Genomic DNA, 27,853 nt, shown 5'->3' with positions numbered 1-27,853 from the left:
ACTCTACTTTACAACTCTAACTTATAACTTGTTTACACTTTGCTCGACAACTCTCTCCTTAGAATTGCTAGCATGTTATCGTCACTCGAACATTCTGGCAACTACGAATATCGATGTCTAGATAGATCTGGCAAGTTATCGATTTCGATTGTCAATTCTAGTTTGTTCTGGTGCCATTTTCGTTACAATACTAAATTGCATAACGATCACCACCAGTTTCAGCGCTGAATCTTGTATTATAATGCTCTATCACAGAGTCCCAGACATATCCAAAAAGAGAAAATGGCATACATTTGAAGTTAAGTAGCACAATGACATTAAATTTTTCAAAATATGCACAGCAATCTTAAAGTAAAAGAATTGCCTCTTGCTTGAAAGACTATGTTTTGCAACTTTGCGTAAAAATAAAACCAATAAAATATGTATGTATGTATGTAATTGGCGTTCAACCGTTTAGCCGGTTATAGCCGAATCGATGAGAGCGCGCCACTCCTCTCTTTCCTTCGCAGTTCGGCGCCAGTTGGAGATTCCAAGTGTAACCAGGTCGCTCTCCACCTGGTCCCTCCAACGGAGTGGAGGCCTTCCCCTTCCTCGGCTTCCTCCGGCGGGTACTGCATCGAACACTTTCAGGGCTGGAGTGTTTTCGTCCATTCGGACAACATGACCTAGCCAGCGTAGCCGCTGTCTTTTTATTCGCTGAACTATGTCAATGTCGTCGTATAACTCGTACAGCTCATCGTTCCATCGTCTGCGGTATTCGCCGTTGCAAATGTTCTGAGGTCCGTAAATCTTGCGCAAAATTTTCCTCTCGAAAACTCCTAGAGCCGTCTCATCTGATGTTGACATCGTCAAAGCTTCTGCACCATATAGCAGGACGGGAATGATAAGCGACTTGTAGAGTTTGAGTTTGGTTCGTAGAGAGAGGACTTTACTGTTCAATTGCCTACTCAGTCCAAAGTAGCAGTAAATAGGAGACTATATTCTTATTTCAGACATTCAAAATGTGTTGGTATATACAAAAACACAAAAACGGAAATAAAATTAAAATATCGTATTAGAAATTCATTTGTCTTAGCATAAAGGAAAATATATTCATTGAAGTCAAGAAAATTTAGAAGTCTGTTCAACCAAGTTTGAAGAAAAAGCAATTTCGATGAACGTTTTGTTGTCAAACGATTGCGTTTTTCGGTCGCAGTTGCACCCGCTTTTGATATTTGAGTTGATATTTAACGTAGTTGTTGCTTATTTTATTAAAAAATTTCCATACTTCGCTTTTAACTGGCGCCATTGCACTTCTAACATCTGAACGTAAAATGCGTTTGACTTAACTTTAAATGCAGCGTTACCAGACATTCATTTTTTGATATTAAACTACGTTGACATATTAGAATTTAACTATGTTTACAACGTTTGCAGTCATTAATGGCTGATGTGACCAATTTCGACCCTTGTAAGCTAACATAGATGAACATAAAATGTATTAAATTTGAAAATGCTGTTTGCGATTATTTTGCAATTACTCGAGTAGTAGTCGAGTAATTAGAAAAGGTGTTTCGATGCAATTAAATCGTAAATTAAATGAAAATAATCGATTAATTTAATCAAATGATTAATCGTTGCCATCCCTATTTATGACCATTTTTGTACGACATTTCAAAAAGTCTGACACCTGATTTGCATCGTTTTCATTTTTAAACCAGTGGATCAAGTAGGAGAGTTTATTTACTAAAAAGACGCGATAAACAAGAGAGTAAGTGTTTTTGCAACATCGTAAAAAACGCTGCTTGCTTCGTTTCGATTTTTTTATCACACTCTCTGAAAAGTAAATTAAAAAATATACTTTTTCGAGGTGCATGTGTAATCTTAAAGGTGATTAACTTTTCCGCGATTATTTACTTTCTGAGAATTTACTTTTCGAGAGTATACTGTATATAATACAAAGACATTAAAGTTTCTCAATATTTTTGGCAGCATCTTTTTATACCTTTAAAATATAAAATTTTTTTATCAACCAAACTGGATCGGATACCGTTATCCCACCCTATCCACTCAAAGGCTAATAGTTAAAATAACGACACTCTATCTTTAAATTGATGTAGTTAAGGAATATATGCGTCCACACGAACTATAAGAACATATTCCGAACTTGTTAAATCTAAGCTTCTTACTTGTTAAAAGAATTTAAACTCAGAATAGCCTACCAAGTAAAAATTATTTTCAGTATTTTCCATTTTTCTATTGACTTTTAACACAACTGCTATAAACTTAGCGTATGAAGTGATGAGTCTAGCATTGACAACACTGAAGACTACCCCTATGGGTACTATCAGAAGGGACAGCGGTTTTGTGCCCTAAAATCTGGGAAAAAAACTCAATGAATCAAGAATGACATCATAGGGGCTACTCGGATGACAAAAAAGGAGCACTGGAATTACATCATTTCCATGAATATTGCTCTTAATTTGTAACTAACTTAAGCCATAAATATTAAGAAATTTACCAAATAAAAAGGCAAAGGGAGGCCTGTAGTGCGAGTTTTGGTTCTATATAACTGTAAGTGGCGCTGTAATAATGTGCTAACGCCTAAAATAAGTGCGATTTGGCTGAATGTAGAAAAAATAAAAAAGACATGCGGCCGCTATAATTTTATGTAATCCGCCAAAAAACACTCTGCGTTCTTTTCCGAATTTTGTCATTGAGCCCGCAGGTCAAAAACAAGTTTGCCTTGCTTTAAATTTGCAGAAAAAAGCAGTCACCAAATATTTTTAGAACCAGAAGGGAATTTCAAATTCATTGCCTGTTGAAGTGCAAAATGAAATGATAAAGAGTATCAAAGGACTTGAAAACGCAGAAATATTGAGGTCTGGATATGCAGTTGAGTATGACTATTTCGATCCACGAGAACTAAGCCATACTCTTGAAACTAAGAAAATTAAAAGACTATATTTTGCTGGCCAAATCAATGGCACCACTGGATATGAAGAAGCAGCAGGGCAAGGAATATCCACTGGAATTAACGCAGCACTCTTTGTATCTTAAAAAAAAGAGTTTTCTTCTTCACCGCACAGATTCGTATATTGGCGTAATGATTTGATCACGAGCCTTATAGATTATTTACTTCTCGTGCAGAATATAGGCTATCTATCAGGTCAGACAATGCGGATAGAAGATTAACACAAAAAGGTTATGATATAATAGTTATTATTTTGCAAGAATTCTTTCATCTTCTTCTTCTTCTTGACTGGCTTAGACACCGCTTACGCGGTTAAAGCCGAGTCCAAAACAGCGCGCCACGCATCTCTCCTTCTGGCACTTTGGCGCCAATTGGTTATTCCAAGCGAAGCCAGGTCCCTCTCTACCTGGTCCTTCCATCGGAGTGGAGGTCTCCCTCTTCCTCTGCTTCCACCAGCGGGTACTGCATCGAATACTTTCAGAGCTGGAGCACCTTCATCCATTCGAACAACATGTCCTAGCCAGCGTAGCCGCTGTTTTTTTATTCGCTGGACTGGTCTGCGGTATTCGCCGTTGCCAATTCTTAAGGGACCATAAATCTTCCGCAAAACCTTTCTCTCGAAAACTCCTAGTGCCGTCTCATCGGATGTTGACATCGTCCACGCTTCTGCACCGTAAAGTAGGACGGGAATGATGAGAGACTTGTAGAGTTTGGTTTTTGTTCGTCGAGAGAGGACTTTACTTTTCAATTGCCTACTTTGTCCATAGTAAAAAAAAAGCAGAACAAACGGCGCGGTTGTTGCTTCCGATGATGTCAATATCATCGGCGTACACCAGGAGCTGTACACTCTTGTAGAAGATTGTACCTTCTCAGTTTAGCTCTGCAGCTCTTATAATTTTTTCCAGCATCAGGTTAAAGAAGTCGCACGATAGTGAGTCACCTTGTCTGAAACCTCGTTTGGTATCGAACGGCTCGGAGAGGTCCTTCCCAATCATGACGGAGCTTTTGGTGTTGCTCAACGTCAATTTACACAGCCGTATTAGTTTTGCGGGGATACCAAATTCAGACATCGCGGCGTAAAGGCAACTCCTTTTCGTGCTGTCGAAAGCAGCTTTAAAATCGACAAAAAGGTGGTGTGTGTCGATCCTCTTTTCACGGGTCTTCTCCAAAATTTGGCGCATGGTGAATATCTGGTCAGTTGTCGATTTTCCAGGTCTAAAGCCACACTGATAAGGTCCAATCAGTTTGTTGACGGTGGGCTTTAGTCTTTCACACAATACGCTCGATAGAACCTTGTATGCGATATTTAGGAGGCTGATCCCACGGTAATTGGCGCAGATTGTGGGATCTCCCTTTTTATGGATTGGGCAGAGCACACTGAGATTCCAATCGTCAGGCATGCTTTCTTCCGACCATATTCTGCAAAGAAGCTGATGCATGCACCTTATCAGTTCTTCGCCGCTGTATTTGAATAGTTCTGCCGGTAATCTATCGGCCCCCGCTGCTTTGTTGTTCTTCAAGCGGGTAATTGCTATTCGAATTTCTTCATGGTCGGGTAATGGAACATCTGTTCCATCGTCATCGATTGGGGGATCGGGTTCGCCATCTCCTGGTGTTGTACTCTCACTGCCATTCAGCAGGTCGGAGAAGTGTTCCCTCCATAATCCCAGTATGCCCTGGACATCGGTTACCAGATTACCACCTTGGTCTCTACATGAGGATGCTCCGGTCTTGAAACCTTCGTTAAGTCGCTTCATTTTTTCATAAAATTTTCGAGCATTCCCTCTGTCTGCCAGCTTCTCAAGCTCTTCATACTCACGCATTTCGGCCTCTTTCTTTTTTTGTCTGCAGATGCGTCTCGCTTCCCTCTTCAGCTCTCGGTATCTATCCCATCCCGCACGTGTTGTGGTCGTTTGCACCGTTGCGAGGTAGGCAGTCTGTTTTCTCTCCGCTGCGAGACGGCACTCCTCATCGTACCAGCGTGTTTTTTGTCGTTGCCGAAAACCAATTGTTTCGGCTGCAGCGGTACGCAGTGAGTTTGAGATGCCGTTCCACAGTTCCCTTATACCGAGATGCTGATGAGTGCTCTCAGAGAGCAGGAGTGCAAGTCGAGTAGAGTATTTCGTGGCTGTCTGTTGCGATTGCAGCTTTTCGACGTCGAACCTTCCTTGTGTTTGTTGACGGGCATTCTTTGCTGCACAGAGGCGGGTGCGTATCTTCGCTGCGACCGGATAATGGTCCGAGTCTATATTTGGTCCTCGGAGCGTACGCACGTCTAAAACACAGGAGACATGTCTTCCGTCTATCACAACGTGATCGATTTGGTTCCGCGTGTTTCGATCAAGAGACAGCCAAGTAGCTTGATGTATTTTCTTATGCTGGAATCTGGTACTACAGACGACCATATTTCGGGCCCCAGCGAAGTCGATCAGCCTCAGGCCGTTTGGCGATGTTTCGTCATGGAGGCTGAATTTTCCGACTGTTGTGCCAAAGACACCTTCTTTACCCACCCTGGCGTTAAAATCGCCAAGCACGACTTTTACATCGTGGCGGGGGCAGCGCTCATAGGTGCGTTCTAGGCGCTCATAGAAAGCATCTTTGGTCACATCGTCCTTCTCTTCCGTTGGAGCGTGGGCGCAAATCAGCGATATGTTGAAGAACCTCGCTTTGATGCGGATTGTGGCTAGACGTTCATCCACCGGGGTGAATGCCAGGACTCTGCGACGGAGTCTCTCTCCCACCACAAATCCAACACCAAATTTGCGCTCCTTTATATGGCCGCTGTAGTAGATGTCACAAGGACCCACCTTCTTCCGTCCTTGTCCCGTCCATCGCACTTCTTGGATGGCGGGGATGTCAGCCTTGAGTCGTATGAGGACATCAACCAGCTGGGCAGAGGCACCTTCCCAATTAAGGGTCCGGACATTCCAGGTGCATGCCCTTATATCATTATCCTTAAAACGTTTGCAGAGGTCGTCATCAAAAGGGGGGTGTCTCATCCGAGGCTTTCGTAGATTTTTCATTGGTACTTCGTTTTTATGTGGTGGGTCCCAAGCCCTACGCACAACCGCATAAGCGGGCTTCGCCTTCTCACTTTAGCTCGCCTTCAAACGGATGTCAGTTGGCTACCCAGAGGATACTTGGTCTAAAACCGGAAGTCGTGAGCTGCTTGAACCATGTGGAGAAGAATCGTTTCTGGCCACTCCCAAGTGAATGACAATCAAAAACTTTCCTCACTTGCGTGAACTTCTACACATGGTCCCATCCTCCGATAACGAGAATTAGGAGCCGATAAGTACAATGTTGCATATACGCAACATTGGGCATGAAAGGGTTAAAAACGAAGCTGCAACTAGTCATATCTTGCAAAATAAGACAGTAATTCATTTAATCTTTAAAGATTCAACGCGCACACTTGCGTCTTTTGAAATAGCACCAAAAAGCTTTGGAACAAATGTTGTAACTTTGCCAATAAGATCTTCTTTTATTAACAAGGGAGAGGATCTAAACGATATGATCAAAACATTAAATGGAATGAATCCTGACTATATAATAATCAGGCAAAAAAATAGCGGTATTGTTAATATGCTGGCTAAGGAATGTTATCTGCTTGCTAATCAACACAGGCGATGGAAGCAGTGAACATCCAACTCAAGCTCTTGCAGACTATCTTGTAATCAGCGATTATAAAAAAGATTAGAAGGATTATTTTCATTTGTATGGACTTGATTCACAAACGCTGTCATACGCAAAACCAGATGCGATTGTTATGCACCCAGGGCCAATAAACAGAGAGATTGAGCAGTGAGTAGCAGATTGTGTTATTTTACAACAAGTAGAATTCGGATTGGCAATACATAAGGCAGTGCTGCACTTTTATAGGCCTTGTTAATATTAAAAGATGCTACATAACTAATGCGAAAAAAGGGTTTTTTTTTCATGAAATGACGAGAATGGATTAGAATAGCCAAGTAAGTCATAAAACTAAACGAGTTAGATATATATAGTTATATATATCAAAATGATCAGGATGACGAGACGAGTTAAAATCCGGATGTCTGTCCGTCCGTCCGTCCGACCGTATGTCCGTGCAACGGATAACTTGAGTAAAAATTAAGATATCTTAACGAAACTTGGAAAACGTATTCTTTGGCACCCTGAGGAGGTTGCTTTCGAAAATGGGCAAAATCGGACCATTGCCACGCCCACAAAATGGCGAAAACCAAAAACCTATAAAGTGTCATAACTAAGCCATAAATAAAGTTATGAAATTAAAATTTGGAATGAAGGATCGCACTAGTGAGGGGCATATTTGGATGTAATTTTTTTGGGGAAGTGGGCGTGGCCCCGCCCCAAATCGGTTATTTTTATATATCTCGCAAACCAATAAAGCTGTATAAACCAAACTTTCTGAGGTCGGTTCTCCTACGTACCCCACCACTCACCATGAAAATAGTTGAAATCGGATAATAACCACGCCCACCTCCCATACAAAGGTTAGCTTGAAAAGGAAGGAAGCTGCACTGAGATTGTTTTACAAAATGGAAAATGGGCGTGGCATCGCCCACTTATGGGTCAAAAACCATATCTTAGGAACTACTCGACCGATTTGAATGAAATTCGGTATATAATATTTTCTTGACCCCTGATGACGTGTGGAAAATGGACGAAATCGGTTCACAACTACGAGAACTTCCCATATAACTCATTTTTGAATTCCATCTTATTCCTTCACTTTATAATATATACATAAGGAACCAATGAAGATAGCGAAATAAAACTTTACACAAATACTGTATATGATCTGTGGTATCACTTGTGAAAAAATTGTCGAAGTCGGACTATAGCTTTTCAATGCCCCGGATATCGAATATGAAGAACTCAGTGCCCCAAGGTAACTTTTCACCGAAAATTTCGGTAAATCTCTCAGGTATCTTAATTTAATTCAGAGGAAATATTTTTCTTCTAATAGTGTGTACCAGAAAAGGTTAAAATCGGGTCAATATTACGAGCTGCTCCATAAAAGCGTTTTGGTCTCTGCAAAGCGTTTGAATCTACACCACTAGTTAGAACATTTCCAGACGAAGGAATAACAGCATTATAAGCATGTGCAAGTCTAGTAATATTGTCAAGTAGAATTACCACATCTTTTATATGTTCAACCATTATTTTAGCTTTCTCTATTACTATTTCTGCAAGCTGTACGTGACGGTAAGCAGTAAGGCAACTTATTACTCTATGGTAGAGTCACAGAGTGACTTAAAATCCCACTATATAAAAACTCGACTGCAATGATAAATATGGGGCAATTGCATTGTATGTCTTCTCTAAGCCATTGAAAAAAAAATTATTATAAAAACAAGTAAGGAAGGGCTAAGTTCGGGTGTTACCGAACATTTTATACTCTCGCAATTTATTTATTTAACTTTATTAATATAATACACAATTTGACCCACATATTCGTCATATATATTGTATAAAGTCCATTGAAAGTTGGAAACCCTAATATTAGTTTAGAAGCACCGAGGTCCTAATGTTCGATATATGGGGCCTTGCAAACCTATGATCCGATTTCGGCGATTTTTAGAATGGGGCTGCCACACTATAAACTTAGTATTTGTGCAAAGTTCTGCATCGATATCTTCACTAGTGCTTACTTTATATATTGTAAAGTTAACGATTCAGATCATCTTCAAAAACCTATAAAGTGTCATAACTAAGCCATAAATAAAGTTATGAAATTAAAATTTGGAATGAAGGATCGCACTAGTGAGGGGCATATTTGGATGTAATTTTTTTGGAGAAGTGGGCGTGGCCCCGCCCCAAATCGGTTATTTGTATATATCTCGCAAACCAATAAAGCTGTATAAACCAAACTTTCTGAGGTCGGTTCTCCTACGTACCCCACCACTCACCATGAAAATAGTTGAAATCGGATAATAACCACGCCCACCTCCCATACAAAGGTTAGCTTGAAAAGGAAGGAAGCTGCACTGAGATTGTTTTACAAAATGGAAAATTGGCGTGGCATCGCCCACTTATGGGTCAAAAACCATATCTTAGGAACTACTCGACCGATTTGAATGAAATTCGGTATATAATATTTTCTTGACCCCTGATGACGTGTGGAAAATGTACGAAATCGGTTCACAACTACGAGAACTTCCCATATAACTCATTTTTGAATTCCATCTTATTCCTTCACTTTATAATATATACATAAGGAACCAATGAAGATAGCGAAATAAAACTTTACACAAATACTGTATATGATCTGTGGTATCACTTGTGAAAAAATTGTAGAAGTCGGACTATAGCTTTTCAATGCCCCGGATATCGAATATGAAGAACTCAGTGCCCCAAGGTAACTTTTCACCGAAAATTTCGGTAAATCTCTCAGGTATCTTAATTTAATTCAGAGGAAATATTTTTCTTCTAATAGTGTGTACCAGAAAAGGTTAAAATCTGGTCAATATTACGAGCTGCTCCATAAAAGCGTTTTGGTCTCTGCAAAGCGTTTGAATCTACACCACTAGTTAGAACATTTCCAGACGAAGGAATAACAGCATTATAAGCATGTGCAAGTCTAGTAATATTGTCAAGTAGAATTATCACATCTTTTATATGTTCAACCATTATTTTAGCTTTCTCTATTACTATTTCTGCAAGCTGTACGTGACGGTAAGCAGTAAGGCAACTTATTACTCTATGGTAGAGTCACAGAGTGACTTAAAATCCCACTATATAAAAACTCGACTGCAATGATAAATATGGGGCAATTGCATTGTATGTCTTCTCTAAGCCATTGAAAAAAAAATTATTATAAAAACAAGTAAGGAAGGGCTAAGTTCGGGTGTTACCGAACATTTTATACTCTCGCAATTTATTTATTTAACTTTATTAATATAATACACAATTTGACCCACATATTCGTCATATATATTGTATAAAGTCCATTGAAAGTTGGAAACCCTAATATTAGTTTAGAAGCACCGAGGTCCTAATGTTCGATATATGGGGCCTTGCAAACCTATGTTCCGATTTCGGCGATTTTTAGAATGGGGCTGCCACACTATAAACTTAGTATTTGTGCAAAGTTCTGCATCGATATCTTCACTAGTGCTTACTTTATATATTGTAAAGTTAACGATTCAGATCATCTTCAAAGTTCTGGTATATAGGAAGAAGGCGTGGTTGTGAAGCGATTTGGCCTATTTTCACAACATATCATTGGAAAGTAAGGAAACTATTACAAACCAAGTTTCATTGAAATCGGTCGAGTAGTTCCTGAGTTCCTTATGGTTTTTGACCCATAAGTGGGCGATGCCACGCCTATTTTCCATTTTGTAAAAAAATGTGAGTGCAGCTTCCATCTGCCATTTCTTATGTGAAATTTAGTGTTTCTGGCGTTTTTCGTTAGTGAGTTAACCCACTTTTAGTAGTTTTCAACATAATCCTTGTATGCGAGGTGGGCGTGGTTACAATCCGATTTCCTCCATTTTTGGACTATATAAGGTAGTACCTAAAATAAACGACTCTGGAAAGTTTCCTTGACATAGCTTTAGTAGTTTGCGAGATATGTACAAAAAACTTTGTAGGGGGCGGGGCCACGCCCACCTTCCCAAAAAAATTACATCCAAATATGCCCCTTCATAGTGCGATCCTTCATACCAAATTTTACCTCCATAGCTTTATTTATAGCTTAGTTATGGCACTTTAAGTGTTTTCGGTTTTCGCCATTTTGTGGGCGTGGCAGTGGTCCAATTACGCCCATTTTCGAACTTAACCTTCTTATGGTGCCAAGAAATACGTCTTCCAAGTTTCATCAAGATATCTCAATTTTTACTCAAGTTACAGCTTGTACGGACGGACGGACAGACGGATGGACAGACAGACATCCGGATTTGAACTTTTCTCGTCACCCTGATCATTTTTATATATATAACCCTATATCTAACTCGTTTAGTTTTAGGACTTACAACCAACCGTTATGTGGACAAAACTATAATATTCTCGTAGCAACTTTGTTGCGAGAGTATAAGAGGATTTTAAATTCTCAACCACAGATTTAATCGAATTCGTGGAAGACCATTTCCTAACACAAGCTGAAGAAGAAACAGCTTATACTCTGGAAATTAAAAGAGTAGAACTCAACTCGCTTTACGATAAAGCAAAGAAAGCATGCAATGCTATTCGAAGAATTTCGAGTGATACCCGAGAAAACATCGACTTTACTAAAGTCAAGGATAGATACAAGAAATCCTATAATATGTACCTCTCTTGCTTAGCTTCAATAAATGAAGATATAGACACACGCAAAACCCACGTGTCATCCCAACAGATTAAGGAAAGAGCCTTAGAAGCCTCTAGAATAGATTTCAGCCCCACAATTCAATTACTACCCTGCGACACCGATATCTTCTACGGGGATTACTCGGCTTGGCCCACATTTCGAGACATGTTTACAGCATTGTATATCCATAACCCGAAGATTAGCAACGTTGAAAAACTCTTTCATCTAACCCGGAAGACCCGAGGCGAAGCAAGAGAAGCTATTAAAAACACACCCCTTACGAATGATGGTTTCATACTGGCTTGGAAGAATCTGGTCGAGCAGTATGAAAACAAAAGAATGCAGGTCAACACCCAATTAAAAACCCTTCTCAACCTACCCGATGTCACTCAAGAAACAGGCTGCGCCATAAAAGCCCTGCAACGAACGGTTAACAACGTTTTAACCAATTTAACCCATCTTAAGATTGACACAAAAAGTTGGGACCCGATACTGATATATCTTTGTAGTTCGAAACTACTGAAACAGACTCTAGAAGCATTCGAATCTACCCTAGCAGATATTACTTCTGTACCCACATGGTCAAATTTCGACTCCTTTTTGACCCACAAATATAAAACACTCGAATCTGTATCAAATTTTAAGGCTTCAGTATTAAAACGCGACTCACCCCATCTTAACACAGTAAAAAGATCAGATGAAAAAAGCAGGGACCGTAACTCTTATGACTTTTATCAAAAAAATCAAAAAATAAGAGTTATTTTTGATTTTTATATATTTAGATCAAAAATAAAAATTATTTTTGATTTTTATATATTTAGATCAAAAATAAGAATTATTTTTGATTTTTATATATTTAGATAAAAAAAAAAGTTATTTTTGATTTTTATTTTTTTAGATCCAAAAATAAGAATTATTTTTGATTTTTATATTTTTAAATCAATAATAAAAATCAATTCAAAATTTTTATTTATTTATTTATACCGTATGTATTACAATAAAACGTGAATAGAGCGAAATAAAAAAAATTCTAAAATTCTTAGTTTACGTAAAACTTAAAAAGTAATGGTTACTACTGCGAGAGGCTTATAAGTTTTGGCTGCCATTCAAGTCAGTGTTAAGAGGTTTTTTCAGGTGTTCAATTTTACCATCATAATCGATTCTAAATGTTCCTCAGATAAATTATATCTCAAATCTCCCAATATCGATCTGAGTGCCGAAAATGACCTTTCTACACTGACTTGAGTGGCAGGTCCTGACTATATAATAATCAGGCAAAAAAATAGCGGTATTGTTAATATGCTGGCTAAGGAATGTTATCTGCTTGCTAATCAACACAGGCGATGGAAGCAGTGAACATCCAACTCAAGCTCTTGCAGACTATCTTGTAATCAGCGATTATAAAAAAGATTAGAAGGATTATTTTCATTTGTATGGACTTGATTCACAAACGCTGTCATACGCAAAACCAGATGCGATTGTTATGCACCCAGGGCCAATAAACAGAGAGATTGAGCAGTGAGTAGCAGATTGTGTTATTTTACAACAAGTAGGATTCGGATTGGCAATACATAAGGCAGTGCTGCACTATTATAGGCCTTGTTAATATTAAAAGATGCTACATAACTAATGCGAAAGAAGGGTTTTTTTTCATGAAATGACGAGAATGGATTAGAATAGCCAAGTAAGTCATAAAACTAAACGAGTTAGATATATATAGTTATATATATCAAAATGATCAGGATGACGAGACGAGTTAAAATCCGGATGTCTGTCCGACCGTATGTCCGTGCAACGGATAACTTGAGTAAAAATTAAGATATCTTAACGAAACTTGGAAAACGTATTCTTTGGCACCCTGAGGAGGTTGCTTTCGAAAATGGGCAAAATCGGACCATTGCCACGCCCACAAAATGGCGAAAACCAAAAACCTATAAAGTGTCATAACTAAGCCATAAATAAAGTTATGAAATTAAAATTTGGAATGAAGGATCGCACTAGTGAGGGGCATATTTGGATGTAATTTTTTTGGGGAAGTGGGCGTGGCCCCGCCCCAAATCGGTTATTTGTATATATCTCCCAAACCAATAAAGCTGTATAAACCAAACTTTCTGAGGTCGGTTCTCCTACGTACCCCACCACTCACCATGAAAATAGTTGAAATCGGATAATAACCACGCCCACCTCCCATACAAAGGTTAGCTTGAAAAGGAAGGAAGCTGCACTGAGATTGTTTTACAAAATGGAAAATGGGCGTGGCATCGCCCACTTATGGGTCAAAAACCATATCTTAGGAACTACTCGACCGATTTGAATGAAATTCGGTATATAATATTTTCTTGACCCCTGATGACGTGTGGAAAATGGACGAAATCGGTTCACAACTACGAGAACTTCCCATATAACTCATTTTTGAATTCCATCTTATTCCTTCACTTTATAATATATACATAAGGAACCAATGAAGATAGCGAAATAAAACTTTACACAAATACTGTATATGATCTGTGGTATCACTTGTGAAAAAATTGTCGAAGTCGGACTATAGCTTTTCAATGCCCCGGATATCGAATATGAAGAACTCAGTGCCCCAAGGTAACTTTTCACCGAAAATTTCGGTAAATCTCTCAGGTATCTTAATTTAATTCAGAGGAAATATTTTTCTTCTAATAGTGTGTACCAGAAAAGGTTAAAATCGGGCCATAACTTCCCTTAAATATGAATATATGAGAATACCTAATTATAGGATTTTCAAAAATACGATGAGCTTAATAGCTTATAAACCGTTAATATGTGAAATATATTTATGCCGAATATATTGGTCAAATTGTGTGTTTTCTTAATAAAAATATAGCAATAAATTGCGAGAGTATAAAATGTTCGGTTGCACCCAAACTTAGCCTTTCCTTACTTGTTTACCTTTGCTTCTTAACTTGATGTGTATAGTTTATTTGACGCTCCCCAAGTTTGCCATTGCCAGAACGGATACAATTATTTTAGCTATAGGAGCGTTTTACTTTTTTCTCAAGTGATTCATGGAGTTAAAAAAGTCATCGTTGCTCTTTGTTAAAAGTAGTTTGTCACGTAAAAATTCTATTGCTTCAACAGGTCCCTTAGGATTGAGTATTCTACGCAACACCCATATTTTATTTAGTATAGCCTTATCAACTAATAGCTCTTCCTTCCTTGTTCCGGATTTTGAAATATCAATAGCTGGAAATATACGTTTATCAGAAAGTTATGTATCAAGTATAATTTCAGCATTTCCTGTACCTTTGAACTCTTCAAAAATAACTTCATCACCTTTTGAGCCAGTCTCTATAAGAGCTGTGGCGATTATAGTTAAATAACCCCCCATCAATATTACGAGCTGCTCCATAAAAGCGTTTTGGTCTCTGCAAAGCGTTTGAATCTACACCACTAGTTAGAACATTGCCAGACGAAGGAATAACAGCATTATAAGCATGTGCAAGTCTAGTAATATTGTCAAGTAGAATTATCACATCTTTTATATGTTCAACCATTATTTTAGCTTTCTCTATTACTATTTCTGCAAGCTGTACGTGACGGTAAGCAGTAAGGCAACTTATTACTCTATGGTAGAGTCACAGAGTGACTTAAAATCCCACTATATAAAAACTCGACTGCAATGATAAATATGGGGCAATTGCATTGTATGTCTTCTCTAAGCCATTGAAAAAAAAATTATTATAAAAACAAGTAAGGAAGGGCTAAGTTCGGGTGTTACCGAACATTTTATACTCTCGCAATTTATTTATTTAACTTTATTAATATAATACACAATTTGACCCACATATTCGTCATATATATTGTATAAAGTCCATTGAAAGTTGGAAACCCTAATATTAGTTTAGAAGCACCGAGGTCCTAATGTTCGATATATGGGGCCTTGCAAACCTATGGTCCGATTTCGGCGATTTTTAGAATGGGGCTGCCACACTATAAACTTAGTATTTGTGCAAAGTTCTGCATCGATATCTTCACTAGTGCTTACTTTATATATTGTAAAGTTAACGATTCAGATCATCTTCAAAGTTCTGGTATATAGGAAGAAGGCGTGGTTGTGAAGCGATTTGGCCTATTTTCACAACATATCATTGGAACGTAAGGAAACTATTACAAACCAAGTTTCATTGAAATCGGTCGAGTAGTTCCTGAGATATGGTTTTTGACCCATAAGTGGGCGATGCCACGCCTATTTTCCATTTTGTAAAAAAATGTGAGTGCAGCTTCCATCTGCCATTTCTTATGTGAAATTTAGTGTTTCTGGCGTTTTTCGTTAGTGAGTTAACCCACTTTTAGTAGTTTTCAACATAACCCTTGTATGCGAGGTGGGCGTGGTTACAATCCGATTTCCTCCATTTTTGGACTATATAAGGTAGTACCTAAAATAAACGACTCTGGAAAGTTTCCTTGACATAGCTTTAGTAGTTTGCGAGATATGTACAAAAAACTTTGTAGGGGGCGGGGCCACGCCCACCTTCCCAAAAAAATTACATCCAGATATGCCCCTTCATAGTGCGATCCTTCATACCAAATTTTACCTCCATAGCTTTATTTATAGCTTAGTTATGGCACTTTAAGTGTTTTCGGTTTTCGCCATTTTGTGGGCGTGGCAGTGGTCCAATTACGCCCATTTTCGAACTTAACCTTCTTATGGTGCCAAGAAATACGTCTTCCAAGTTTCATCAAGATATCTCAATTTTTACTCAAGTTACAGCTTGTACGGACGGACGGACAGACGGACGGACAGACAGACATCCGGATTTGAACTTTTCTCGTCACCCTGATCATTTTTATATATATAACCCTATATCTAACTCGTTTAGTTTTAGGACTTACAACCAACCGTTATGTGGACAAAACTATAATATTCTCGTAGCAACTTTGTTGCGAGAGTATAAGAGGAATTTAAATTCTCAACCACAGATTTAATCGAATTCGTGGAAGACCATTTCCTAACACAAGCTGAAGAAGAAACAGCTTATACTCTGGAAATTAAAAGAGTAGAACTCAACTCGCTTTACGATAAAGCAAAGAAAGCATGCAATGCTATTCGAAGAATTTCGAGTGATACCCGAGAAAACATCGACTTTACTAAAGTCAAGGATAGATACAAGAAATCCTATAATATGTACCTCTCTTGCTTAGCTTCAATAAATGAAGATATAGACACACGCAAAACCCACGTGTCATCCCAACAGATTAAGGAAAGAGCCTTAGAAGCCTCTAGAATAGATTTCAGCCCCACAATTCAATTACTACCCTGCGACACCGATATCTTCTACGGGGATTACTCGGCTTGGCCCACATTTCGAGACATGTTTACAGCATTGTATATCCATAACCCGAAGATTAGCAACGTTGAAAAACTCTTTCATCTAACCCGGAAGACCCGAGGCGAAGCAAGAGAAGCTATTAAAAACACACCCCTTACGAATGATGGTTTCATACTGGCTTGGAAGAATCTGGTCGAGCAGTATGAAAACAAAAGAATGCAGGTCAACACCCAATTAAAAACCCTTCTCAACCTACCCGATGTCACTCAAGAAACAGGCTGCGCCATAAAAGCCCTGCAACGAACGGTTAACAACGTTTTAACCAATTTAACCCATCTTAAGATTGACACAAAAAGTTGGGACCCGATACTGATATATCTTTGTAGTTCGAAACTACTGAAACAGACTCTAGAAGCATTCGAATCTACCCTAGCAGATATTACTTCTGTACCCACATGGTCAAATTTCGACTCCTTTTTGACCCACAAATATAAAACACTCGAATCTGTATCAAATTTTAAGGCTTCAGTATTAAAACGCGACTCACCCCATCTTAACACAGTAAAAAGATCAGATGAAAAAAGCAGGGACCGTAACTCTTATGACTTTTATCAAAAAAATCAAAAAATAAGAGTTATTTTTGATTTTTATATATTTAGATCAAAAATAAAAATTATTTTTGATTTTTATATATTTAGATCAAAAATAAGAATTATTTTTGATTTTTATATATTTAGATAAAAAAAAAAGTTATTTTTGATTTTTATTTTTTTAGATCCAAAAATAAGAATTATTTTTGATTTTTATATTTTTAAATCAATAATAAAAATCCATTCAAAATTTTTATTTATTTATTTATACCGTATGTATTACAATAAAACGTGAATAGAGCGAAATAAAAAAAATTCTAAAATTCTTAGTTTACGTAAAACTTAAAAAGTAATGGTTACTACTGCGAGAGGCTTATAAGTTTTGGCTGCCATTCAAGTCAGTGTTAAGAGGTTTTTTCAGGTGTTCAATTTTACCATCATAATCGATTCTAAATGTTCCTCAGATAAATTATATCTCAAATCTCCCAATATCGATCTGAGTGCCGAAAATGACCTTTCTACACTGACTTGAGTGGCAGGTACAGAATGAACAATTAAAGCTAATTTTCGAAGCCATGAATACGCAAATTTTTTGCTCTCCCAATATTCCAATAAATTAGTAGAAGTATCCAAACGTTTTTCTTTATAATTATCTATTTCAAAATACGCTTTTCGGAGGCTGTCATTTATTGGCGTAGGATTGTCATCTTCATCCGAAGACGAATAATTCATCTCCATTGACTTTAAACCGTCAGCTAATAAAGATCGAGAGCTTGCAACGGAGTTTTCATCTATTAGAAATAAGTCTTCTGCAACAGGTGGTGTCCAGCAGGAAAATCGCTGAGTTTCAGTGTTTTGTTTAAATAAAATACAAATAAAAAACATTAAACAAATAACAAACAAAACATTAAAAATATATTATAAATTATTACAAATTATTTTAAATTTATTGTCTTAGCTCACCACGTTTACTAGCTGGAGCACCTTTTTTTTTAATTGATTTTTGGAATTTATTTTCTCATTTGACAACACACGCTTAAACCTGGGGTCTAAAAATAGGGCTGCATACATAGTGTCACATTCAAGCAACTTTGTTTGCCTTTTTTCGATGTGATCTAGAAGTTGTCTGGTCATCTCAGTATTGAAGTCTTTTAGAGTAAAAATAAGCTCTAGCCAATTTTTATAAAAATCTCCGAACAATAAATTAGATTTTTGTAGTTTCAGCGTCAGAGTATTTACTGGGTGTAGAGCCTGCATAATTTTTTCTATTTCCGCCCACTCATGTCTTTGGATTTGCTCGGATAATGGCAAATTTTCACAGCAAAATTCTTTTATGCAGGTGTTCTCAAATATTTTACACAATTCCGTGACTTATTTACTACATTGGTATTTAAGTTATCTAAAAAGTCTTTAACAGCTAACTGCAATGTGTGGGCAGCACATTTAATAGAAATAATATTTTCGAATCTTACATTGCACACAATACTTTCGTAATTGTCTTCTATTTCACTGTCACTTTCTTCGTCATCACTATGAAATGATAACAGCTCCACCGCTTTCACCATATTCCTACCGTTATCAGTGGTTACTGCATAAACTTGCGCCTTATCTATATTGAAACTTTTCAAAACATTTTCAATTTTAGTGGTTAAATATTGCGCAGTATGTTTCTGCTTCAATTCAAGCATGGCAAGTGTGAATATTTCAAGTTTATTGGATGTGATTATTTGCACATTTACACCCAAAATAGCCCGATCGTGGCGAGTAGCTGTATCCATTTTTGAGCAAAGTATTTTATTTTTTGTTAAATTTCTTATATTATTTTTTAAGTTATCACACTGATCTTTCAAATGGTGTAAAATATTTCTTGAGTTTATTTTTGGAATATGTAGACCATCAAATATTGGGTTTGTTAATGTATTAAATGGCTCACTATCAAAATGTGACAAGGGCACTGATTGTTTAGTTAACAAAGTGATGCAAGAATTAACAACTTCATTCACGGACATTTCAACGGTAAATTTAATTTTTTTATCGTTTTTGCATGCTTCACTGCTTTCTATTTTAGCCCTTTTGTCATCATATATATCACTATGGTCCTTTTGTAAATGTCTTTCCATATTAGTTAAACAGAGTGCACTAATTTTTTTTTTACAAAGTTTACATTCTCCATTGGAGCCTTCAATAATATAAAAATCACGTATGAATACATTTCGTTTTCTTCCCATTATGAACTTATATCAAATTTACTTTTTCAGTTTTATAAATAAGCAGTGCTCCTCACAACTTCTCCCTCGCGATTGAATGCTATCATGTGATATGCAATATGCATTGAAATTAGCAAATTGAAAACAACAATAAGATTACGGTAATAATAAAAGGTACGCTTATAATAACAAGAACAAAAATGAAAGAACAAGTAATAGCGTTATTTCAAGTTCAGGGGCATAACATTTTGTTGTTATTATAACCGTACACCTTAGGTATACTTTAAAGCCTAACAGAGATTAAGAAACATATTATGTCACAAATTTTGAATTGATTTTTATTATTGATTTAAAATTATAAAAATCAAAAATAATTCTTATTTTTTGATCTAAAAAAATAAAAATCAAAAATTACTTTTATTTTTGATTTAAAAATATAAAAATCAAAAATAATTCTTATTTTTTGATCTAAAAAATAAAAATCAAAAATTACTTTTATTTTTGATCTAAAAAAATAAAAATCAAAAATATCTTTTATTTTTGATCTAAAACAATAAAAATCAAAAATAACTTTTATTTTTGATCTAAATATATAAAAATCAAAATTTAAAAATCATACAATATTTCGCATATAGTTCACCTAAAAATCATGATGGTGTAATCAAAAATTGTCTACGATGTTCCTTTATGTATGATTTTTTTTAGATTAGATTAGATTTATTAATGGATCGCACTGCGACCTACGGTCTATTGTGCCCTCTCCTATTTATCACAGAATACCATCCAGTCCTGTAGCTCTAAGAAAACTTAGCAACGCTGCAGGGCTGGTGGTCGCGATATTTTCCCTTTGGGGATATAGAGACCCCATTTCCTTCCTCCTTAAACCCGCGATGGCGTGACATTCCAAGAACAGGTGCTCAGGTGTTTCCGCTTCCAAATCACAGAATCTGCACAGGTTCGTAGAGCAGATTCCGAGTTTGTTTAGATGACACCTTAGTCTGCAGTGGCCAGTGTAGAGTGCCACTAGTCTCATTTTGTTTCTTGGGAGCGCAATTAGCTGCTTGAATCTTTTGCGGTTGTACCCTCCTAGGAACAGTTTCGAGTGGCGAAGTCCCTGCAGCCGAAACCAGTAGCGATTACTACTTTCTAATTCGCCTTCGAGTAGTTCATTTCTCAGAGCTTGCGGACCAACGGCAATGAAGGGCTCTGGCCCCACCGGTCTGGTGGCCGCGGCTTTCTTAGCTAGCTGGTGTGCGAGTTCGTTGCCTTGTATACCTCTGTGTCCCGGTACCCAGAACAGTGTTAGTTTGTTGTTGCTGCACACTCTATTGAGTTTTCCAATGCAGTCCAGGACCAACCCCGAGTTTATTTCGAAGGACGATAGTGCCTGGAGAGCCGCCTGGCTATCACTGAAGATGACAATTCGTTCGCCATGATAGTTCCTGTCTGATATTATTTCAGCGCATTTGCTAATAGCATAGACCTCAGCCTGAAAGATACTGGGAAAGTGTCCCATGGGCAATGACAGATTTATACGTGGTCCCGCGAGCCCGGCACCTATACCATCTGTGGTTTAGACCCATCAGTGTACCATTGCTGGGTGCTTTTGCTGATGACTTCCTTAAGGGAGGAGTCCTCCCAATCTCTTTTGTTATTCAGTACTAACTTGAATTTCCTTTCAAAATACACCTTTTTGGTAATGTCGTCCCTTGGAAGGAGAGCCATTGGAAGCTTCCTCCCTATTGTTTCCAATTGTCGGGCGTTTACCATCCTGCTGTTTCCTGGTCCTGGTCTCGTCAGGGACAGTAAGGTACTGTTTGCCGTAGAGCCAATCATCATGGCCAACCGCTGCAGTTTTGTCAACTGTTTCTCTGCTGTTGACAGGGAGATCCTAGATATCCAAGCCACCGCTCCATAAGAGATTATGGGCCTGATGATCGTGGTGTACATCCATCGCAGTATGTACGGGTTGCAACCCCAGGTTTTTCCTGCTAATCGTTTGCACGCCATCAGCGCTTTGGTGGCCTTAGCAACCGCGGAGTCCACATGTTTCTTCCACCTAAGTTTTGAATCTAGTATTAGTCCTAGATACTTTATTTCCTCCACCCTGGCTACTGGTTGCCCGCCCATGGTAATAGTACCTAGGGCTGGGAGTGTTCTTCTCCTTGTAAAGGGGATAATGGCCGTTTTGGAGGGATTGATGTTAAGTCCGACCTTAACGCACCACCTCTTAGCGAGGGTTAATCCTCTCCGGACAATGTCTCCAAGTGTGCTCTCAAATTTACCTCTGGCTATAATTACGATATCGTCCGCGTGTCCCTGACATCGTATGCCGTTCTCTGTCAATATCTCCAAAAGCTCATCCACGACTAGGCTCCACAAAAGCGGCGATAGTACACCACCTTGAGGGCATCCCTTAGTTGTGCCCAGTCGTATGCTGTTAGTGCCTATCCGAGTTTCCGCAACTCTTGTGCCAAGGACTGCGTCTACCCATCTTATAATCGAATCCTCGATCCGCCTCCTGTGTAGTGCTCTGGTGACACATGAGTGGGAAGTATTGTCAAACGCGCCTTCTATATCTAGAAAGGCACACAATACCACTTCCCCATTTTCCAGAGCATTTTCTATCTCTGTCACTAAGCTGTACAGGGCAGTGTCTGTAGATCTGCCAACCCTATATGCATGCTGGCTTGCGTGCAGGGGGTAGTGCTCTAATGCCACAGTTCTGATATAGTTGTCCACGATCTTCTCCATCCCCTTCAACAGAAAAGAGGTAAGACTGATCGGCCTGTAGGATTTAGCCAAGGAGTAGTCCCTCCTTCCTACTTTCGGTATGAAGACAACTAGTGCAGTTCTCCATTTTTTCGGGATATAGGCATGTGCCAAACTATCTCTCATCAGCCTAACAAGGTGAATGAGGATATGTTCCTGACCATATTGGAGTAGCGCTGGAAAGATACCATCCACTCCTGGTGATTTATACCTCTTAAAGTTTCCCAAGGCCCACCTTACAGAGTCTGCATGAAAGATTTCCTTGGCCATCTTCCAGTCAGTTGGGCCTGGTTTGTGGTTCTCCATAGGGACTAACTGCTCCGTAGAGATCGCACCCGGAAAGTGCGTCTGAAGTAGAAGTCTCGCCCTTTCCTCCAAACTAGTCGTGTACGTACCATCAGGCTTCCTGATAGCTAACTTCGTCTCTATCGCTCCCTTGGCTAGGGCTTTGTGGAGCCTGGCTGCTGCAGGGGTTGTAGAGACGTTTTCACAGAACTTCCTGAAGTTATCTCTTTTAGCGATTCTAATTTCCTTGCTGTATTCAGTAAGGCTTGTCCTGTATTCATTCCAGTCTCCAGTGCGTTTAGCTTTGTTAAAAAGTCGACGCACTGATTTCCTTAGTGATGAAAGTCTCTTGGACCACCATGGATTTCTGTTTTTTGGTCTTGGGCGGGTCACTGGGCAGCTCTCGTGAAACGCATCTGTAACAATGCTCTCAATGAGTTCTGACCTATCCTCGATCGCTTGACAATTGTTTTCACCTCCGTTTTGCACAATTTTTAAAACGTTTAGTCTAAGTATTTCGTCATACTTGTACCAGTCTATATTCCTAGGGTTCCGTACCGAAGGTTGGTTCCCAACATCTACACCCACCTCAAAACGAATGATCCTATGGTCTGATAAAGAAGGTTCAGTGGAGACTCTCCACTGAGAGACCAGACCATTCGCAGGGTGGTTGCTAAGGGTCACATCAAGTACCTCTTCCCTAGCCCTAGTGACGAATGTTGGCTGACAACCCACATTGCTTATTTCTAGGTTGCACTCAACTATAAACTCTAATAAGGACTCACCTCTCGTGTTGCAGTCACTGCTCCCCCATTCCCAATGATGTGCGTTCGCATCACAGCCTAGTATCAAGGCAAGATTTGCCGAGTTGCAGTAATCGACCAGCCTCTGTACTTCAGCCGGCGGCGCCACGGACGAGTCTCCCGGGAAGTAGGCTGAAGCAAAGACCACCTCACTCGCTGCGCAGCTAGCCTGCACTGCTACGAGGTCTCTTGTTAGGAACTCTGAAAGACAAAAGAAGTCAATATCTTTTCTTATGGCCACACAGGCCCTGGGTCTTTCACATGAGAGATCCCAAATTACCTTCCTGTTGTAGTCTGTGAGGCCCTTAACCTCTCCTCTAAAAGCCCATGGTTCCTGTATTAGGAGGGCACCCAAGTTATCCGAGATGAACCTGTTGGAGATGACAGCCGAGGCTGCCTTAGCTCTGTGCAGGTTCACTTGGGCTATCGACATGAGGGCTGGGATCATAGAACCGGCTCCTCCAGGAGTGGTTCCTTCTCCACGCAGGTGTCGTTTACCTGCTTGCCCTCTCTCTCCTCGCAGTTCTTGTCGACCTGCATGGCCTCCGGAGCAAGTCCGTTCAAGAGCTCTTGGGTGGTTGGCAGTGCGTTCTGGTCACTCCCCTCGGACTGCTCCTCCGGATTACCTGGTGCAGCGCAACCAAGGCTAGATGACGCAACGGGCGGAGCACTGACCTCGGCAACCGTTTTGGTTTTGTCATCCTTCGACTCTGTACCCTTTTTGTTCCAGGGCCGTATCACAATCGTACTGTATCTGAAGTACAGTCGGTATCCTTTTTTGCGAATTATTGCATAGGACTGATCGTCGATGCCGATGTTCAGTCGGAGCCCCCCTTCCTCATATTTGTCGCTGATGACCCTCCAGGCCGAGGTACTTAGGCCCTCGTTTTGTGCTTTCAGCAGTCCGAACACATATTCGGAAGTCTTGCCGGCACATCTAGGGAGAAATACCGTCATATTGTAAGTGCTCGGTATGTCATCTCCTCGCCTGGTGCATAGTGATGGCCCAGTCCATCCTTGTAGGCGCGGAGCAGTCTCCGACAGCCAGGATGCGGTTTGCTCATCTATGCAGTCGATCAGCAGTAGTCCTGATCGGAAGAAAATGCCCGAGAACGTCAGAGAATGTTTCCAACCCTTGAGCACTTCATCCATTATTACCTCCTGAAGGGTGGTTAGCATTTTGGCATCCATAGCTTCCTCAGGGTAGTTACGCGGAAGGACCGCAATCCTGATGCTCTTGACGGCATCAGAGTAGCGGCCACCCTCCGTAGTGCCACCAACCTGTACCTCTCCATGCCTTCCTCTGGCTGAAGGACCTTGCGAGTGCGCCTTGTGCCGCTTGTTCAGCGGCTCATTTGGCGTGATATGCCCACTTCTCCGCTTTACAGCGGGCGCGGGTGCTCCTGTACTGGATGTCTTACTGTTATGGGACTTCCCACTGCCAGTCTCCGAAACATCTCTGTCTCTCTCCAGAGTGAGCGCTCTGGCTTCACTTGGGGATTTACCGTTACTCAGATGCCTGAGGTACCACTTTACGCTGGCCCCGCTCATACCAGCTCTCATGGGGTCGTCATACCCCCCTGGGCAACCATCCGCCGGAATTTGAATCGCGGTCTAAGTTTCTGATGGGGAATCTAGAAGTCCGCCGCGCCAGCGCCCCGTAGCGCGGTAAGGCCACAGTTACTTCCCAAGGTGGCCCGGTATTGGGAAGATTTGATTGATTTTTTTTATTAAAAATTGTAAAATAACTCTTATTTCCGGTCCCTGAAAAAAAGATATAACCCGAGAGATAGAACTTCAAACTATCAAAACAGTTCATCTCAACCCCACCCGGAAGCAGAAGGTTGCAAACTTTGCAGTAAGCATCACTCGATTCGTGAATGCCCCCAATTCCTAGCAATGAAAGTTGAGACCCGTATAACCACAATTAAAAGGTACGGATATTGCTACAACTGCTTAGCTTTATCACACAGTTACAAGAACTGCATGAGTAAAAACACTTGTCGCAAATGTCAAAAAGGACATAATACACTGATACACAAAGAATATAACTCTAGACCTGAATCCACCCCGGAGACTCCAAGAATAACCAGTTCAACTCCTGATACCGCAATACCCACCCAGAACACAACACAGCAAGCTTATACTACTACTATACAGTCCACTCAAACATCTCAATACCCTCTCAACCGAAGTAGGAAGCAAACATTATTGGGTACTGCAATGGTTCAGATAGAACATAAAGGCCAACGATATTCCGCAAGAGCACTAATTGATTCAGGATCAGAGGCTACATTTATATCTGAAAGACTTCAACGAAGTCTGGATATACCCACTCACCCTGTATCAGCCCAAGTGACAGGAATAACCAACACGGTTTTAGCAACACCCAGGAAAACTTGCAATATAACCCTTTGTTCACCCGTAAAGACAAATTACAAAATATCGACTCAAGCATTCATTATGAATAGCTTGGCCGATAATGTACCCACATACCAAATAAACCCAAATCTAACTCTAAAGAATCTTGGCTTCACACTAGCGGATACCCAATTCCACAAACCGAGACCCGTGGATATATTAATTGGTAGTGATATCTATCCAAATATCCTACTAGGTGGAGTAAAACGAAACATTCTAGGCTCGCTCTTAGCCCAAGAGACAGAATTTGGATGGATTATCCGGACTCATAACTCAACCCTACCAAAACTCATCAATAGCAGCATTTCATAACACAATCAACCCGAAGTATCTACTCACAGGCTTTGGAGAGGTGGAGAACATCCCAAAGGAACCCATGACATAACCCACCGACGAACAACTCATCGTCATATTGCTTGCGGATTATGTAAAAAGGATCACCGGTTAGCCACTTGTACCATGTACTTGTCGGTTAACATATACAAAAAGTACGAAGCTGTGATCAAACACCGCTATTGTGTTAATTGTTTAGCCAGATCCCATAGAACGGAAGGATGCACCAGTAAGAACCGATGCTCCACTTGCAATGGGAAGCACCATACAACCCTACATGGTCACACAAGGTTATACACAGCTAACGAAGTAAAAGTCGTTAAGAAAACAAGATCTCCAATAGAAACCCGATTACCATCCTTACTGGCTAAACAAACACTAATACCCACAACGATTATCCGTTTGAAATGCGATGGTATGTGGCACAAAGTTCGAGCCATCTTAAACCCGACCCTCAAAATAACAAATATAGCGGCCGATCTAGTTAAAAAATTGAAACTACCTATCATATACCTAAACACATATCGTATCTGTAACACTCAAATTGGATCAATCAGCGATGACAAGTTTCGCTCGGAGTGCAACTCTATTATCACGCAGCAGTTACCCAAAAAACCCTATGAGCAGGACTTAAGTGACGATGTTCAAACACGGTTTGATCACTTAGTCCTCGCTGACCCTTATTTTTACAACAACGGAGAACTAATGATAGAAATTGGAGCGGATATATACCCACATATCATCCGAAGCGGATTGTATATCCCCGATAATAGTACGGTGGTAGCACAAAATACAGCCTACGGCTGGACCCTCACTGGAACTCTATAATAGCGAATAAACCTAAGTATTATCATTCAATTCACCATCATTACTCACATTGAACTCTATCAGGTATACCCCACTAATCCCACTTATTTCGCAGATACTGCAAGGCGGCCAGAATGTTTAGTGCAAACAAAAAACTCCTCTGCATTACTTTCAATTACTCCGAAAAGTAATAGAACAGTAATGCAAAGGAGATAAACCGACCGAAACCAACTTCACTAATTTTTACAACACAACATTACACGAAGAAAAAAAGACATCATTGGAAGGACCCGAACAATACACCCGCGCTTTTTTAGAAGTGAACAAATCAAAAACACATAAACTCAACACACAGTGAAATAAATCAAATATTAAAAACACAAATTTACTACACCAAAAGGAAAGTGAACAGTGAGAACAACAATTCAACAATCACTTGGAGAATAACTCGGAGAGCATATCCCCCACAATCACAACATTCAACACCATACAACACAAGAAGGAAAAATCATACGCGAAACAGGTCAATAAAATAAATATATACTAACACTGAAATAAAGATACATTGTATTTAAACATATTAACAACTATTGTACATATATACACACACCCTTCAAAATTTAATGTACACTTAATATTAAACAAAATATACCGAATTATAATGTTGAATTCCAAAATTATAACTTTTCTTTAAAACCGCAAATCGGCCCCGTTCGTCGTAAGCCGACATTTTGTTTGAGTTTTAACGTTATAATATTTAGTTTATTGGGTAAAAGTGCAAATGGGTATAGGTGTGTACATAAATTTTTATATATGGGTGTGTGTGAAAAATTGTGTTAATTGTTTTTTGTATAATTAATTATAATTTATTATTAGTGTATTGAAACTATGTATGTATATTGACCTGTGTTATAATTCCTTAAGTTGTGTTGGGTATTGTTCCTTCGTGTTGATGTTGTGTTGGGTGTATTTTGTTGAGAGGGATCTTCTCCTTCTTTAGTTACACTTTTTTGTGCGTGTTTTTTTATATCTTTACTCACTCGCTTTGGGGAGATGGAGGAAATCCCAAAGGATCCCGTAAGTCTCAGA

At 39.3% G+C, this 27,853-nt stretch overlaps 2 protein-coding genes across 2 annotated transcripts; both read right to left on the bottom strand.

Moving 5' to 3' along the window:
- Window positions 1-17,363: 17,363 nt before the first annotated feature.
- LOC114804800 (uncharacterized) lies at window positions 17,364-19,659 on the bottom strand. Its single transcript, XM_054235534.1, is given in 3 exon segments — window positions 17,364-17,976; window positions 18,100-18,463; window positions 18,466-19,659. Coding segments are annotated over 3 exon segments (1,236 nt in total). The 5' UTR covers window positions 18,915-19,659; the 3' UTR covers window positions 17,364-17,553.
- Window positions 19,660-21,087: 1,428 nt separating this feature from the next.
- On the bottom strand, window positions 21,088-27,525 carry LOC128923071 (uncharacterized). Its single transcript, XM_054235443.1, has one exon. The coding sequence runs from the start codon at window positions 24,764-24,766 to the stop codon at window positions 23,648-23,650; it is 1,119 nt and encodes a 372-aa protein (XP_054091418.1). The 5' UTR covers window positions 24,767-27,525; the 3' UTR covers window positions 21,088-23,647.
- Window positions 27,526-27,853: the final 328 nt, after the last annotated feature.

The sequence above is a fragment of the Zeugodacus cucurbitae genome, chromosome X, assembly GCF_028554725.1.
Source record: "Zeugodacus cucurbitae isolate PBARC_wt_2022May chromosome X, idZeuCucr1.2, whole genome shotgun sequence".
NCBI lineage: Eukaryota > Metazoa > Arthropoda > Insecta > Diptera > Tephritidae > Zeugodacus > Zeugodacus cucurbitae.
The sequence above is the reverse complement of the archived record's forward strand: the minus strand, read 5'-3'. Positions and strand labels throughout refer to the sequence as shown.

What these genes read in the sequence shown, in the direction of transcription:
- LOC128923071 (XM_054235443.1), bottom strand. Translation starts at nt 24,766, where the DNA reads ATGAGAGCTGGTATGAGCGGGGCCAGCGTAAAGTGGTACCTCAGGCAT.